The sequence below is a fragment of the Photinus pyralis genome, unplaced genomic scaffold, assembly GCF_008802855.1.
Source record: "Photinus pyralis isolate 1611_PpyrPB1 unplaced genomic scaffold, Ppyr1.3 Ppyr1.4_LG8, whole genome shotgun sequence".
Taxonomy (NCBI): domain Eukaryota; kingdom Metazoa; phylum Arthropoda; class Insecta; order Coleoptera; family Lampyridae; genus Photinus; species Photinus pyralis.
In genome coordinates this window covers 9,704,938-9,721,271 of record NW_022170819.1, presented here as the reverse complement: position 1 = coordinate 9,721,271, position 16,334 = coordinate 9,704,938, and the positions used below count along the sequence as shown (strand labels likewise).

General features: G+C 37.7%; 1 protein-coding gene across 2 annotated transcripts; it reads left to right on the top strand.

Moving 5' to 3' along the window:
• The first annotated feature begins 7,493 nt into the window (after positions 1-7,493).
• On the top strand, positions 7,494-16,059 carry LOC116179396 (eisosome protein SEG2-like). Of its 2 annotated transcripts, none has more exons than XM_031499186.1 (5): positions 7,494-7,646; positions 7,725-8,127; positions 8,178-8,330; positions 15,078-15,787; positions 15,833-16,059. In XM_031499186.1, the coding sequence occupies exons 2-5, from the start codon at positions 7,734-7,736 to the stop codon at positions 15,971-15,973; spliced, it is 1,398 nt and encodes a 465-aa protein (XP_031355046.1). In that variant the 5' UTR covers positions 7,494-7,646; positions 7,725-7,733; the 3' UTR covers positions 15,974-16,059. The 2 variants fall into 2 exon arrangements, with proteins under 2 accessions (XP_031355046.1, XP_031355045.1); XM_031499185.1 differs by having other exon boundaries at positions 7,495-7,646; positions 8,178-8,570.
• The last annotated feature ends 275 nt before the right edge of the window (positions 16,060-16,334 follow it).

The following is a 16,334-nucleotide window of genomic DNA, read 5'->3' as shown; positions in this document are numbered from 1 at the left end:
TTGAATAATCGATTAAAAGGAATCATTTAAAAATATTTTCAAGATGGTCGCTTTTCCCGTTGTATCTGAACAAAGAGTATGCGTTGTATACTCTTTGAACCTGAACCTTCTTATTCCAAATGGCACTATCTTTTCTGATGAGATTTTCAAATTTCTCATAAAAAATCAGTACGTATGACTCATTGTTAATATGATGCTGTCTAACATTTGACATTTATTCACGGTTTCAGAGGTTCAGCAAATTAGCCATATCAATGTTGCCTGACAAAATGTTTTTTTCACCCAATACGCAATTATATACAGGGTGATTCCTATAGTACCTGCCACCGTTTGGGAGCGTATAGGGGGTGCCTAGGGGAGTATTTTGATATAGGACACTTGGGGTCGGAAATCTAAAATAAGGGCGCCAGAACCAAATTTATCTTCTGGAATTTCACGCCTGTATGTAGGCAACCCAACCGACCGACGTTTCGCGCGGAGCGATGCAGAGCGAGTTAGCGCGAGGAAGCGACATGGGAGGGAAGGAGGGAAAACGACAGTCAAAAGCAATAACGTTTACAAGTGTTCAACGTGGCCACCGTTGTTCTCAATGCACTTCCTACATCTAGCCAACTATTATTATACTATTACCATAGTGTTTATTCACTTGATACGCGTCGTTGCAGACGGGATTTCGTGGGTTTAAACAAAATTCTGATCAAGTGTCAGCCACACATCGCCGCCTGAGATCGCTCCGTGTGCACCGCCGGCCGGTTGGGTTGCCTACCTACAGGCGCGAAATTCCAGAAGGTAAATTTGGCTCTGGCACCCTTATTTTAGATTTCCGACCCCAAGTGTCCTATATCAAAATACTCCCCTACGCACCACCTACACGCTCCCAAACGGTGGCAGGTACTATAGGAATCACCCTGTATAAATAAATATTTTGGATAAATTCGGAATTTTATGTTTCCTTGGTGTTTCCCCACATTAAATCCACTTTACCCTTTACACAACGGCCAATTTGCAGTAAAAAAATTATCATGGGTTCAGAACAAAAGTTTTCTTTAAAAAATTATCTATTTCATAGTACAGAGCCTCCATGTGTGTTTATTTCATTTAGATTAATCAAAAATCTGCCTATGCGGTAGGCCTAATACCTATCATTTTTGCAACGATGCAATGTATAGATAAGTAATGGTCAATTTCGCAATGCACGAACTTACGTACTATCGACAGTTTATGAGTTAAATCCACATGAATTTAGTTTTTCTTTAAAGTAAACTGAATGAAATCAAAACTAGTTTAGAAATTGAAAAGTGTGTGACCTACTGCTACACGTTTGACCTAGAATCGTATCGTGGAAGGAAGTAAGACCAAGGCCGAATTCTTTTCGATACATTCATTGAAATATATAATGATAATTATCAACAGATTCGTTTTCCCACCCAAAAAGAAAAGATGATAATATGTCACAAATTACCGAAATAGGTACCCACTAACCGACCGTTGAAGAAAACTTTCTCCACAAGTGCATGCCGTCTGATCCGAAAGTTTTCGGATTCTTTAATTATTTAATCAAGAAGGTGATTAATTTTTGATTAAGTACAAGATTATTTAATGTCATGTGCGAGCTATTCAAAGCGTGCGCCGCGGTAGAGCACCACAAATTAAAGAAATGGCCACTTATTTTTAAGGTCAGTGGAACTTTTGACGACACGTAATTGTGCATATGGATGTGCTCATTATTTCCTAAAAACTTAGAAAACAATCAAAATTCTCCGAACAAATCGAAAAAACGAGCAAAACTCGGCGGCGATTGAAAGTTGGAAAATTGCCCATTTTTTGTATGTCGCGAAAATTTGTAACACAAGCGCGAACGAGGTGATCCAATTAAAAAAAATGCAGTGTACATATACGCACTCGCAATCAAAAAATGTCACTTTTACGCCCCGATCAAAATTAGAAACTATATCGGCGAGACTGCGAGAGAAAATTGGAAATGGTCGAAGATCTTCGTCGACCTAATAATTTCGATCGCAAATATGTCGTAGACAAGGGCGAAGATAATTAACATCTTAATTAATTGAAATTTCCCACGCTAATCCGAGGTAATTACAGCTTGTTTATCAGAAACCGTTTTGAATTTGAAATTATGGGAATATTTTATACTCGTAAATACCCGGAAGCACTTAGTATTAATTGAAACATCCCCATTATTTATTGTATACAAGTAAGCATCATTAGACTTATGTAAGTAGTAAGTGCCCTACGACAAACGAAAAATTCTTCACTAGATCTCTTTCAGGTTCAAGGAGTACCTAGCCACCTAGCCATTTACGAATTTACTAGCATAAGTGCGGTCACTCAGTAAGGTTTCATTTTGGTAACTTCACCCCCCCCCCTACACACACAACCTGCCCTTAAAAAAATTCACGAAAAACGAGTGAAACCTGTCATGAGTTGAAGATACGTAGCGGCTTTGAAAACAATTTTGAATAAAAACTCCCGAGGTTTAAGGAAGAGTAGTGTAACAAAGCCGAACCTTGCTTAGTTCGAGGTCGCTCGCAAGGTCCATTTATGAACTGCTCTGCAGCTTCTTATATAGACAATGTTGAAGGTATCGTATCGTATCGTAGATATTCTGTCCTACTAAAAACTGGCAAGTTGTGGGATTCGAACTCACAACTTGTGAGGTTAGAGTCCAAATCTTAAACCGCTACGGTAAACTAACTACAATATTGAAGGTCAATAAAGGTTAAAAAATGACCTTGGAAATAGAATTTCGCACTGCAAAAAAGGGGTCATTGATCTTGGGGGGCGCTTGAAAACGAAATTTGCACCGCAAAAAATGTAGCCATTGGTCGTGGATGACCTTGAAAATTAAATTTAACACCTTCAAAATGTTGGGGGCATTGATCTTTTAAGACTTTGAAAATGGATTATCACACCGCAAAAAAGGAGCCATTAACCTTAGGGCTTAGATGACCTTGAGATAGCCTCTGATGACCTTAAAAATGGAATATGACATAGGTACAACAAAATGAGATCATTGAACGTTGATAACCTTGAGAATCAAATAGAACACTACAAAAATTGAGGTAATTGAATTTTGATAACTTTGAAAATGAAATATGACACCACAAAACTGGGGTGATTATCCTTTGTTGATCTTGAAAATGTAATCTGACACCGCAAAAGTAGAGGTCATTGAACTTTGATAGCATAAATTAGAAATGAAATCTGGTACCGTAAAAATGAAATAAGATAGGACAAAAATGAGATCATTGAACTTTGATGACCTTGAAAATAAATCAGAGTCCTTAAATTTGAAATATGTAAACCTCAGGTTGGTAATCAGTTGGGGGGGGGGGGCTGTCTTTGTCCTTGGGTGACCTCAAAAATGTAATTTGGCACTTAAAAATTGGGGTCATTGTCCTTGGGTGACTTTGAAAATGTAATTTGACACCACAAAAATGTTAATTTTGGATGAAATTTGAAAAGGGATTCAAGGCATTCAAGGTGAGTGAGGGGGAGCAAGTGCTCTTTGAGCTTGACCTTGACCCACTTTTCGAGGTCACCACAAAGTGGTACGCCACTTTCACCTTGACCTACTTTCCAAAGTCACTACCAGAACTGTGCCAGGTACGGCCCTGTTACACTACTAAGAAGATTTGTATTCCAATTCGCATCACTCCAAGCGGATTTAAATTACTATAAATGCCCGAATCGCTGTAAAAGGATTCAAATAACTACGAAAGATTACGAATCGATTTTGTCGATAGGTATAAGTTTCTGGATCGGTTGATTTAAACTACGATTGGAAAGAACATAATTCAAACCCTCTTAACGGCCCCACAAAGGCCCTAATTTCGGCCATGTAGTAGTAGGATTTCGGAATTTGTACGAATTACTCTAAAAGTTTCGAATATTTTTTGTTAATCCTCTTCGTGGAGTTCGGAAAAGCGGTGGACTAACCTTCCGCGATCGGTAATTCAAAAAATGATTGAGCAATTGCGGATATAACAGCTCTAAAAATTCGTAATGAAATTAGTGACGTAGTCAAGTCATTAGTTACGCCGACGATTCAAATCACTACAAAAAAAATGATTCGTAGAGCGCATTCAAATCCGTCAAATTATTCCAAAAAAGTACACAAGGATCGGACTGTCCATGATTCAAATCAATTTATTTGAGTAACAGTTACTGCGGAGAACTAGCAATTTGTAGGATTTTATTTCAAACTAACAGTCCCAATGAACTTCATACCGTATTTGCGAAATCCCGATTTTTCCCGTACCGCGTTCCCTTGGGGAAGTCTCTATTGGAGTATACGTAACGCCTTCAAAGAAATCCACGGTCTAAATGTCAAGTCTTTTTCGACGTAAAACTAAAAATCCAGTTTTTTCCCGTTCCCTTTCCCGTTGGAATTTCGGAAAGTATTTTAGTGGGTACATCAGAAACCTTCGCGTACTTGATAGTTTGATACGTTTGGCCGCCTCTGGCCTGAAGTCGACGATTTGATTCTTCTAGAGCCGCAGTAGGTACCGCTTTGAAGCCATCTATTAGTTATATTGCGGTTTAAAATGACGAAAAAGAGAAAAATTGTTTTTTACGTCTTTCCGTACGATTTTTTTGGAAATTATCTTTTATATAAATTTTGTCTTGATAATAACAAATACAGCAAAAATTGAATTATCTAATTTGGTACAGGCGTTCTGAAGTGATGCGTGTACATACACTTCGGCGATCCATTTTTATTTATATGAGTTAAAATGCGGTTAGGTAAAGTATGAGCCAATTTGAAACAAACTGAAAACTAATTCAGCACTAACAATTTGTGTAAAGCGTAAAGTTAATCCGAATCCAAATTCTTTTTAAGAAGACAGTCTGGACCTAGGGGGAAACAACTGAATTTTTGGTGTACACCAGTGGCGGACTGGCAAATTGAACTGGCCCGGGCAACCGAACAGCACCGGCCACATAACGGGGGGTTGGTTATACCCGAATTTTTTCTCCACAGTAACCCCCTAACATAGCATTTTGAAGCATTTGCACTTATTCCAAAATCGATTACAAATGTAGTAAATAACAAAAAACGCGCCGCGCTCGCACTGCACAACGACATAATTTTAATAAAAAGATAATAATTATAACAAGTGCGATACGTCTTTTTATAGGTTTTTTGGGATGGAGATTACAATTTTGATGTCAAAATATGATTTTTGAATAAATCCTAGAAAGATATACAAGATAGCGTCAAAATTTGGAGTTAAAAGTTTACCATTTACTCCAATACCCTTACTTAAATATCCCCATCCCACACACGAAGAATTGGACCGCGAGTAAATTTATGTTTATATGCAATGTTTTTTTGCTTGTTATTTTTTTGTTTAAAAATGTAATATATCTGTAAGTAATGTATTTTAGTTTGAGTTAATATATTTATTTTTTGTTTGTGTTTAATTTTATTCAGTAGTTCCAGCTTCCCCCCTTAAGCAGCCCCCCCCCCCCCAAACATAATTAACAAATAGGAGTTTCTATTTGAAGACCTATTTTGATCTGAAATTCGAGATTCTTATTCATAAAAACATATAAATCGATGTACGACTCGTTAATATTAAAAAAATATAAAAACCAACCCTCCCAAAAACACCCCCCACTCCACCAAAACGCCTCCAAAAATATTTTTAACAGCAAATTTGAATTCAGAAGGGTCGAAAACCCTAAAATTCGTGTGCTATATGCCCATATTTTTTAAAACTTTGATTTTTGTATTTTTTGCTAACTTTTTTGGCCGCCATCTTGAATTTCTCAAAATGCTCAAGGGTGTCAAGGTGGCATCAAACCGATTCGCAAAGTAGACATCCTTACGAACTAAAAACCGTCAAAAAACCTTCACCGTACCTCACTTCCAGGTTAAGCCAAAAATCCCAGTTTGGCATCAAGACTATTAGATTAAGCTCGGCTTAAATTTGTCGGTGCAAACGGACAATACAACACACAAATTTTGCAAATTGAAGTGCGTTAAATTAGTCTTACTTTGAAGTCATAGACTGCCTGTCTGCCTTCAAGACTGAATTTAATCGTTAACAAGTTACGGCCCTACGGTAGACGACACCCGACACCGTGCGACCACAGCGGCGCCGGCCCAAAGTACAGCGGCCCACCGGGCACTTGCCCGCCGGCCCAGTCCGCCACTGTGTACACCCCTCAGAATTAATTTGAATTAACATCAATTAATTTGAATTAGAGTGAATTAATTTGTATTAACGTGAAGTAATTAGAATTAACGAGAATGAATGTGAATTAACGTGAATTAATTTGAATTTACGTGAATTAACTTGAATTAACGTCAATTAACATGAATTTACGTGAATTATTTTGAATTGAATTAATTTTAATTTTTGGTGTGCACAAAAAATGGCACTTGTTTCCTCCTAGATCTGAGCACTAAAAGTGAGTGATCCGTAAATGCCTTAAATTTAGGTAAAAACTACAGTGGGGTTCCGGACAACATCCAGTGAACCACGTTCCAACCCCAGTTTTATTGAGCACTAACGAAGCACTATATAGGAGAGAATTTGAAACAAATTTGAACGATGATTGGAGCAAGTGTGAACACAACTTTTTTAAAGAAAGTTTTATGGAGCACTATCCAACCTTCTGGTTAAAGGTTATTGCATAATTCTTGAGATCCTCACTACTTTTGAAGTTGAAGTGCATGGCTTTGGACCTTCAACAATTGTACATTTCTGAAGTTCATAATCTTTACAAATGCAGTATTTACTAATGGGCCAAGAGGAATTTTGTATTTCGTGTCACGAAGGTAAGAGCAGACAACGTTTATCAGATCAGAACAGAAATCAGTAGAACTTTTTGTGGTGCCTGGAATATCCAGTACTTATAGCTAATTGAAATAGTCCCGTAAGGAGTTTTTTTTATTGCCTTTTATGTTTTCTAGGCTTCCAAAGGTGAAATCAGTGGAATTACACTTCCGAGATGTACAACACAACAAATATAAGTAAAAGTAACTTTTTCTTAACTTTGACCCGATGCCATCCCGGAAGTCGTTACTCAGAGTCATCTTCAAATCCCTTCCTCCCCTAGATATTCAATTCTTTAAATAACAATCCCTTTATTCAAATTCGGTCAATTCACTTAATAGTCTAATTACTCCATCATGTACCTGCGAAGCAAAAAATCGACTTGAAAATATCCGTCCTCATAAAAACCTAAGCGACCACAAAATTGCAAATTACAGTGCGTGACTGCAAATTAACTCGTGCAAGAGGCAGAAAAACGCCCATTCATGATACCCCACGCATTCCTCGCTCATCAAGACCAAGAAAAAGTGATAAAAAATTATTGCCCTACATATGCAAATGTGTCGCGCTAAAAAAAAGATCGCGAGCCGAAAAATAAAAGGGTAGAAACGGCCGGCGCGCCTTTTCGAATAAAAGTCAGGGCCGTATCTCGCATAAGAGGTGCAAATATTTAAATACCTACTACCTTCGTACAGAAGTGCAACATGACGTCAGGTGTGCTATAAGAACCGTGTTCACAAGAAGAGCGTGCTGTTAGTTATCCGCTCCGGAGCGGTCAGGTCCGGTCATAGCTCTTCCGGGTTATTAGTGAGTGTTACTTCTTCGTGTTGACCCAAAACGGTGAGTAATCAGGTGCCCGAAGATTTTTTTGTGGCAAGTGCGTGCGGATTGAAGAAGTAAATTTGTGTTAATTTGCAGAAATTTAAAATGAGGATATACTTACTGTTGGCGGTAATTTCCGCTACGATAATAGCGATAAATTCGAACCCCGTCGTCATAACGGCGCACGAGGATTCGAAGTCGGTCGCGTCACCGGAAGCTATCGCATCTGAAGGGAAGATTCAGGAGGAATCTACGGGTGTATTTAAAAAGGACGCGGAGGCGGAAGCTAGTGCGGTGAAGTCGACTCCTGAGGACGCTTCGCAGCCGCTTGTCGCGCCAGCCGGTGAGAAGCCCAAGGAAAAGGGTAGGCAGTCGGGTAGTGAAGATGACGATGACGACGACGATGATTTGGGCATCGGGGATGATGATGATGACGACGACGACGACGATGACGATGATGATTATGGGCTTGATGGGTTGTTTGATGACTTCTTAGGAGGTGAGTTTTAGTTTTGTTGCTTTGTAGTTTTTATGGCTTTGGCTTGTTAGATGACGACGATGACGATGATGACGACGACGATGATGACGACGATACTCCGTCTTCACAACCCGCTCCAGCGCCTTCACAAGTAGTGGAACCTGAAGATTTATCCCCAGATGAAGAACTCAACGCGGTGGAGCAAGCTGAAGGAGCAAGCGACGGTACGGAGGCTGCTGAAGAAGTTGTAGTATTAAAAGACCCGACGGAAGTAGCGTCGCCCACCATTACAAATATAGTTTACGAAACGCAACAAGTACAGGACGACGACGACGATGATGACGATGACGACGACGACCTAGAGGATTTAACAGTCGACGATGACGATGACGACGACGACGACGACGATGATGACGACGATGACGAGACTGGCGTAGAAGACGTCCTCGACGCCAGGAAATCACGTGAGTCGAAATCACTTAAGTCACACAACAAAAAATCGAAATCCCGCAAACACCACCATCGAAAAGTAACGAAGGTGAACAAAGTGCGGTAGATTCAGTGAGCATTTTTGACTTTCGTGATCAAAATTTTTTCAATGCCGCTCTGCTCAAATCGTGCCGGTTTGTGGACCTATTTGTTATGTATCTATTTATTTTAATTTATTAAAAATGCTCATGCATTCGGTCTAGGTAAATGTCACAATGCAAGTGGCACGGCGAAATTGAATGTGTCTGTATTTATGTACAAATTACTAAGGAAGAACTATTAAATAGACAATATTTGTTTACGAAGATGTAGTTTTATTTCTCTCTTTGTATATACTTGTGACATCTATCTAGATAATTTGCGCGAACATATCATACCATGTACTAACAACTAAAATGCACGATTAACGCTTAATTTGGTTGCGTCTAACCGTAATTGATTAACAGCATGATTGATTAATTGTTGTGTCGACTGTGTAGCTGATTTCACTACGGTAGTCACTAATAGCATGACAATTGACGATGGACTGACCGATTGACCATTACCTACCCAAAATTTTCATCTGCAGCATGAGCAGGAGGAGGAGGAGGGTGATGTTTTGGGCCGTAAGTCAGTGAAAGTTTGAGTCTATAACAATTTTCGGTATAAACCACCCGGTATAATCTAAAACATAAATTATGCAATTCCGGGTTCATTGCACTACACGTACCATACATAATTAAAATCAACATCGCGTTTGTGTCTCACGCTTACTGTTAGCTTTTTCTTTAAGTAGCTGTAAGTGAGTATGAATAGAAGCCGTGATTTCCTAATTACCAAAGGAAAATCATTTGTTTGACGCAAAGAACCGCTCGACCCTCCTAAGAAAGTTTAACATACAAGAGGGTCAGTAGGTAACCTACATCTTGTACCTACCGCTTACGGGACGTGAATGTAATTAACATCCGATTTCCCGAAACGTGCGTACATTCTTCCACGTATCTCGCTCTAATCAAGCGTTAAATTTTTATGATAATGAGGTACACGTTAGAAATGCATATAACACCTGTCATCGTCAAATTTCTTCTTCGTACAAGGCTATTTGCGCCATTATAAAGCAATTTACAAGAACTCGGGTTTCCATAAAAAGGAGCGTCTTCGCCAAAACGATTGTATTTGCATGTGTTTTAGTATTAATTTAACGAAAAAAAGATATTGACCATGACCTGGTATGGCCACTGACCCGACTTGTTCGTCCCTGACAATGCCGTTATAAGGATGTATCGCCCACAACACCTCAAAAATCATCTCTTAATGCTAATTAGCCAATCAACGAATTACTCTTTGTTTCCTTTTTAACTTGTTTTCCTTCAAAAAGGGTTAAATGATCAACATTTTCGGTCGGTATTCATATGTTTTTCGTAAGGGAAATCCAGAACCTGCACTTGGAGGGTAGTATGAGATTGACAACGCTGGTCGTGGGTGCATAAACTAGTTTTGGTTTATGAGTCTAAAACAGATCGCTAAACAAGTTGCAGGTTGCGCCATTTTATACAATCAAGGGTAGTCTAAAACCTGTGGGATTGTTTTCCCTTTTAATCCGTTACTGCAGCGCCAGTCTTGTCCATTGTGGGTTGCAGAAAGTCCTTGGGAAACTTTAATGCGAAAGTTGATGGTTCGATATGAAAATTGAAACATTTATGTGGTTAGATTTGTCAAACTGTGTTTTGCTTATATTAATTTTGAGTCAGGGTTCAATTACCTAATTTTATTGATGTGTAGGTATTGATTTTTATATAAGGTTAGCTCAATCGGTTCAATAACTTTACCCCATGGCTCCCAAAAATTAGATAATTATTATTTTAACCTGAAAGATTGAGGCTACTTAAGCTTCTTCCAGAAACAGTCGCTCTCAATCCAGGCGCCAATAATAAAAAAATCATTTAAATTGTTGAACTATATTAAGTAAACGTTTTTTGTTTACCATATGCAGGGTGTTTTTTTGGGAGCTTTAGTTAAACGTTTCTGGGAAAGTAAAATATGTAGCTTTTTGGGAATTTGTACCTACTTAGGAGTTACTCTGAAGGCCGAATCGATGTAAAATATTTTCAAAATGGCAGCACTTCCAGAAACACCGGAAAATGACTCGCAGTGGTTTCACCTATTTTGGAATTTAATTGTTATTTATGGTGAAATGGACAGAATCGCGGCACGTGCTTGCCGTACATTCATTATCGAACACTGGAACGAAATTGTATGAATTTTGGAAATTTTGTACCTACCTCCAAATGCACAATGCAAAGATCTACAAGAGAATATTTAAGAAAATGAATTGAATTGCAAATGCGAGATTAGTAAAATAAATTCAATGCAAAATATAAAAAACTTCGTTGAAACATTTTTGGTACAGATATCGCATTACCTCTGAATTCCCAGACTTGTTTAAGAAATTCAGTTGAACGACTCTGTCTAGATTTCTCAAAAATTTTCCGTTATATATCCTTAATAAATGACTTTATTATTAATGATTTATTTAGACTAAAATCAATGATATTAAAGAATCCATTCCTTGATTTTGTTTAAAATTCGATTGTTATAAAATCATGGCCAACTACTAAAAAGAAAATGCGGTAAAAAATGGGATCAATTCCGAGATCAATTCAATGAAATTGGAATAAATCAGAAACTGTTAAAGATAACTATAGAAACATGTAATATCAAAATATGTCAATTTCGATTTTCTATTTCATGCAATAGTAAGAACATGGTCATTCCATTAAAAAAACTGAGTTTATAGACTTTGAAGTTTATTAAATTTGGATCTCCATAGGTGCGGTTGTACTACGCAACTTAACTTTTTTTTAAGTACACTAAAAGAAAGCATTTCATTTCATTCTCTATGCACTGATAAAAATGGGTTTCCATGACTAACCGTTTTCAAGTACCTAATCAATTATCAAGGTACCATCTGCATCCGCCATTTTTTCATAAAGTCAAAGTAACTTAAAAACCATGTGGGTATCAAAAGAACTGAAATTTCACGTAGAATCCAAAAATGCAATAAAAAATACGGGTTGCCATTTAAAATAACGAAGTTACTATCTACTTCCGTGTTTCGGGGAGTGCGGCCATTTTGAAAATATTTTACATCGATTCGGCCTTCAGAGTAACTCCTAAGTACACGTTTTCAAAAACCTACCTATCTTACTTTCCCAGAAACGTTTAACTAAAGCTCCCAAAAAACACCCTGTATAGGTACCAAAAACACACGCCCATTTTTTCAAATATATTGAAAGGTTAGGTATAACTGCAATTGAAGGAAAGTTCTACGGTACCCCTAAAATACAAATTCTTCCTCTGAATACAAGGCAAATATTATTTACAGTAGGCACCTTTTGATTTTTGGACTGTCTCATAAGTAAGTTACACAATTTTTTTAAATCCGTGTGGAAGGCGGGAAAAGTCTGGAAGTGGCGGGAAATTTGCGTGTGTGTAGTGCAAAATTCCTTAAGTTGATAGAAATTAGTGTGGCAGCTCTAAATAATGAGGGATATGTCTAACAGTGTGGTATAATGTGTATATCTACTTCAATCTGACACTATCTCAAACCTCCAGACAAATTGAAGGGTGAAAAATCACGCAGGTTCAAGAAAAAATGTGCAAACAAAGTTACAAATGAAAATTGAAATTTAGAATTTTATAATCTCCCTCGTATAAATCGTTGACTTAAAATTTCTCATTTTGAGAGACTCGGTGACCTCGATCAACGAAATTCTTACACAAATTATGATTGAAATACATCTTGGGCTCCAACAGAAAAGTCTGACATGAAAACGCACTTTGGATTCGAATAAACACACAATTCATTTATTGACAATGAACAAAATGTATTCCGAAACGCAATGAAAAACAAATTTAAATAAAATCCCTGCAAGACAGAGAAGCTTACAAAGCTTGTATGGACATTACCCCGCACGCAGACGGGCGACAGGTAAAATAAGAAATCTTAAAATTACCTAGCTTTTTTTTTTGTTTGATAATCCAAATAATCTGGTCGTACAAGACTTGCGATATATATAAGGCGCACTTAACTCACACCTAAACGCTGACAGCTTCTGAACTTCGCCTTGCTTTATAGCACAGAATTAGATGACAAAACTAAATTTAATTTAATTTAACCTGTTGGGACAGTGGAAATTTTTAACTTTTAATTTAAAAAAATAAACTCAACGAAATGGCCTTACTGTACTATACTGCCTCCTTTTTCAACTCGGCAAAACTTCATCCGTAATCGGACAATACGAGTTAAATACAATTTTGGTTAACTCCTTCTTTAAGAATATTCAAATAAATTACCAATCACGACGGGCCGCGTCAAACGACCCACTTCTCCCATATGAAACGCGCAATTCTTCGAAAGACATGCGCCATCGTTAACTCTTAACAGAGATAAAACACATGCGTTAATTAATTTTCGTCTGACACTCCTTATCACAAACGACCAGATGTCTCTCACTTATAACACCGTCTCCAAATGGATAATATTTAAACAAAAAATACACATTTACAAAAAGTTAAAAAAAAGCTTAAAATGATCTAAAACGTCAAACGACATTTGATAAAACTTTTTACATGTTGGGGGGGGGGGGGGGCACAAAATGAAAATGTTGGCGCTACCTCCTTATACTTATCAAACAAATGTGTAATTCGATTATACTTACGTATTTTTTCTAATCTGCATTTCCTCCATTACTTTCTGTTTTTGCATGCAGCGGACGTGGTCATGCGCCTCCTAGCAACCTGGTTCATACTAATGCTTTTTCTAGTGACACTATGCTAGAATATTTTCAAGACCTTCTTCCCGCTTGCAGGTTGGGTCGTCTACTTTCTGGTTTTCAATGAGTCTGAATTTGATCTTCCTTCTAATTTTGTTCAAATTGAGGAAGAAAAGATTAATTAAAATAAATTCAATTTTGATCATATCAAAATAACTTTTCCATTACAACGCTTCTTTATAATTAAAATTTCAGTATTTTTTTGTGCAATATTAATGAATTCCTCAGTGCGAGGTTTCCCATTTACTTTGCAATTGGAGAAATATATGGCTTCCAATCATTGTAAGAGTTCCCTTTTTCAGCACACTTACCACACGTACTTTCGTTTTCTTTGCAATAGGTACTTGACTGAATGGCCAAAGCACTAACATCTATAACATTTTGCCATTCCAAAAAAATACACTGTGTACAAGATAAGGATGTCTATCATGAGGATCTCCAAAACCAGAAAAATCGAAATTAAAAAGTACACATTAGGAGTAGCATTTTTTATTACGAATACAACGATATACGGCACTCAAAAAATTCGAAACTGTTGGTTTTAACATGATGGTGCACACACACAATTAGAGCGTTGTGTGCGAGTGCACCATCATGTTGAAACCAACAGTTTCCAACTGTTGGTTTTTGTGTGCCGTATATCGTTGTATTTGTAATAAAAAATACCACTTACTCAATACAGTATGCACTTTTGTTACGGGCCATATAAAAAAATAAAGTTGACGACGATTTCAGCGAAACGAAAGGTTATTGAAAATCTCCCATCGGTGTAATATCAGAACAAAGCAAAAAAACTAAATCAGCAAATTTCGTTTTTTCTGTCGAAGGAATCGGAATTTTATGGTTTTCTTTAAACCATGATAATAACTGTTCATTTGCGCAACTTTCCCCTAATTTGACCATCGTCGTATCTTCTATGTTGTTTCGAAGATAAAGATGATAGACATCTTATCTTGGACGCAGTGTACATTTTCTCCAAAGCAATTCTTTTATTTCGACATCTTCATTTCCTTTTCTTTTCAAATTTAGCTTTGTGGTTTCGTTTTTAATACTTTCATTTTTCTTGTTTGCCGAATTTTATTTTATTGCTTCTAAATTGTTTTCATTCCCCAAATGCTGTATTGCTGTATAACATTTTTTTCGCCCATTTGTTTGCCGACTTTTAGTATCGATTTCTTCTCTCTTTGGAGTGTCTTAAATTATTTCTGGAACAACTCTTACACATGGCCGAATAAATTAAATCCTTCTTCTTTAGTTCTGCTGGACTGCTATCCTATCAAGTAAGGTAATTTTAAAAGGAAGGTGTAATGTTCAGTTCGTGTTGTAAGAGATGTTGATTCAATTTGGAAGCATAAACGCTCCGCTTCCTCATTTCTTATAATTTGGGGAAATCTAGGAAGCAGGCGTCGGTATAAAAATGAAAGTAACAAATGCAAGGGTCCATAAACAAGATTTTTACCACACATTCAAACCTGTAACTAGCGTAATCTGTGCTGTAACAATGTAATTAGTTTACAAGCTCACAGGAAACGGATACATTTATGGTTACTAAGTACCTAATTACCACAACAAACACCAAACTGCTCATGTTGACTTACATTCATTACCTACACTATCAGTGAACATCCGCAACAAAAAACTGATTGAACACTAATTATCTTTTTATAGGTTCGTACGTGCAGAACCGTATGCCTTCAGTGTACATTGCCAAATATAATCGATTCCTTGACACGATTCTCACGCGAATCAACAAAATTCTCGCCTCATCCTACGATCCAGTCAGAGTAAAGCTTCAAACACCCGATTCGAAGAAGAATTCCAAGACGAAGAGTGGTAACAAGAACAAGTCTAAGAAGAACAAAAAGAAGAATCCAAACATATCGCGAGTAGATATGCCGGACGGTAGGCACAAAATGGCTGAGATTCCCATCGCGAGGTCCACGGAGAGCGAACTTTCATTCGTCCTCGTATCCAAAACGGGCAACAACTCAACTAGCGAGAATCGAGCGGTACCCGCCAAGAACAAAAAGCGCCGACGTAACAATAAAAACAAAGGCAAAAAGAATACTAAAAACAAATCGAACACGAAGGCCGCGAGGAAATCGCAGAAGGCTCGCGCGACCCTCTACGGCCTAAGCTCGATCCGACGAGACGGCGACGTCAACGTTAACGTCGCCTCGAATTACACGACGGTTAAAACGAATTTCGTCATCGGTCCACTCACCCTTCGAGTCGAAAGGGAGTTCAGCAACGGCGAGAAACGCGAAATGAAGAGCGCAACGGCGGTGACTAACGAAATGCACGGCAGATTAAACCTGCGAATAGTCCACGGAGAGGCGGCAACCTTGCACAGCATTCGCGTTTTGCAGCCGAAACAGGTAAGATATCAGCTCTTTTCGATCGAAAGTCTAATTCCGTTGCAGGTGCGCGTCGAAAGTAAAGATAATCACGACAAGACCAGCGAATACATTTGGAAACGGAGCTCACATATTGCGCACGTAGTATCTAGCAAGCTGGCGAAGGCGGCAAAATCGATGCTTCGACCCCCGCCATCTAGCGAATAATTGAACTACTAGACTTACACTATTTATTTGCTAATTTATTTATGTAGGGTTAAGCAGGAGAACGAAGTAAACGTTTAATTTAGAAATTTTCACTTTATTTCCCAGTATATACAGATTTAACATTCTCTCGATATATATAAATTTCTTTGGAAACGCTTAATACTTTCGTTATTATTGTAGTATAATATATAGATAAATGTATCACCATTAGTAATTGAACTGATTTGACTGTATTGCAAAATTGAGGTATTAAACCTTGAGCTAAATTACGCGAAAATAAAAGAGAACCTCAATGATTTGCATGATAGAACATCTGTTATAGAGAACCTCTAATACATTATATGTACTTAACAATATAAAA

Coding starts and splice junctions, on each gene's coding strand:
- LOC116179396 (XM_031499185.1), top strand. CDS start 7,734: ATGAGGATATACTTACTGTTGGCGGTAATTTCCGCTACGATAATAGCG. Junction 8,571..15,077: donor CCTCGACGCCAGGAAATCAC/GTGAGTCGAAAT, acceptor ATCTTTTTATAG/GTTCGTACGTGCAGAACCGT. Junction 15,788..15,832: donor GCGTTTTGCAGCCGAAACAG/GTAAGATATCAG, acceptor ATTCCGTTGCAG/GTGCGCGTCGAAAGTAAAGA.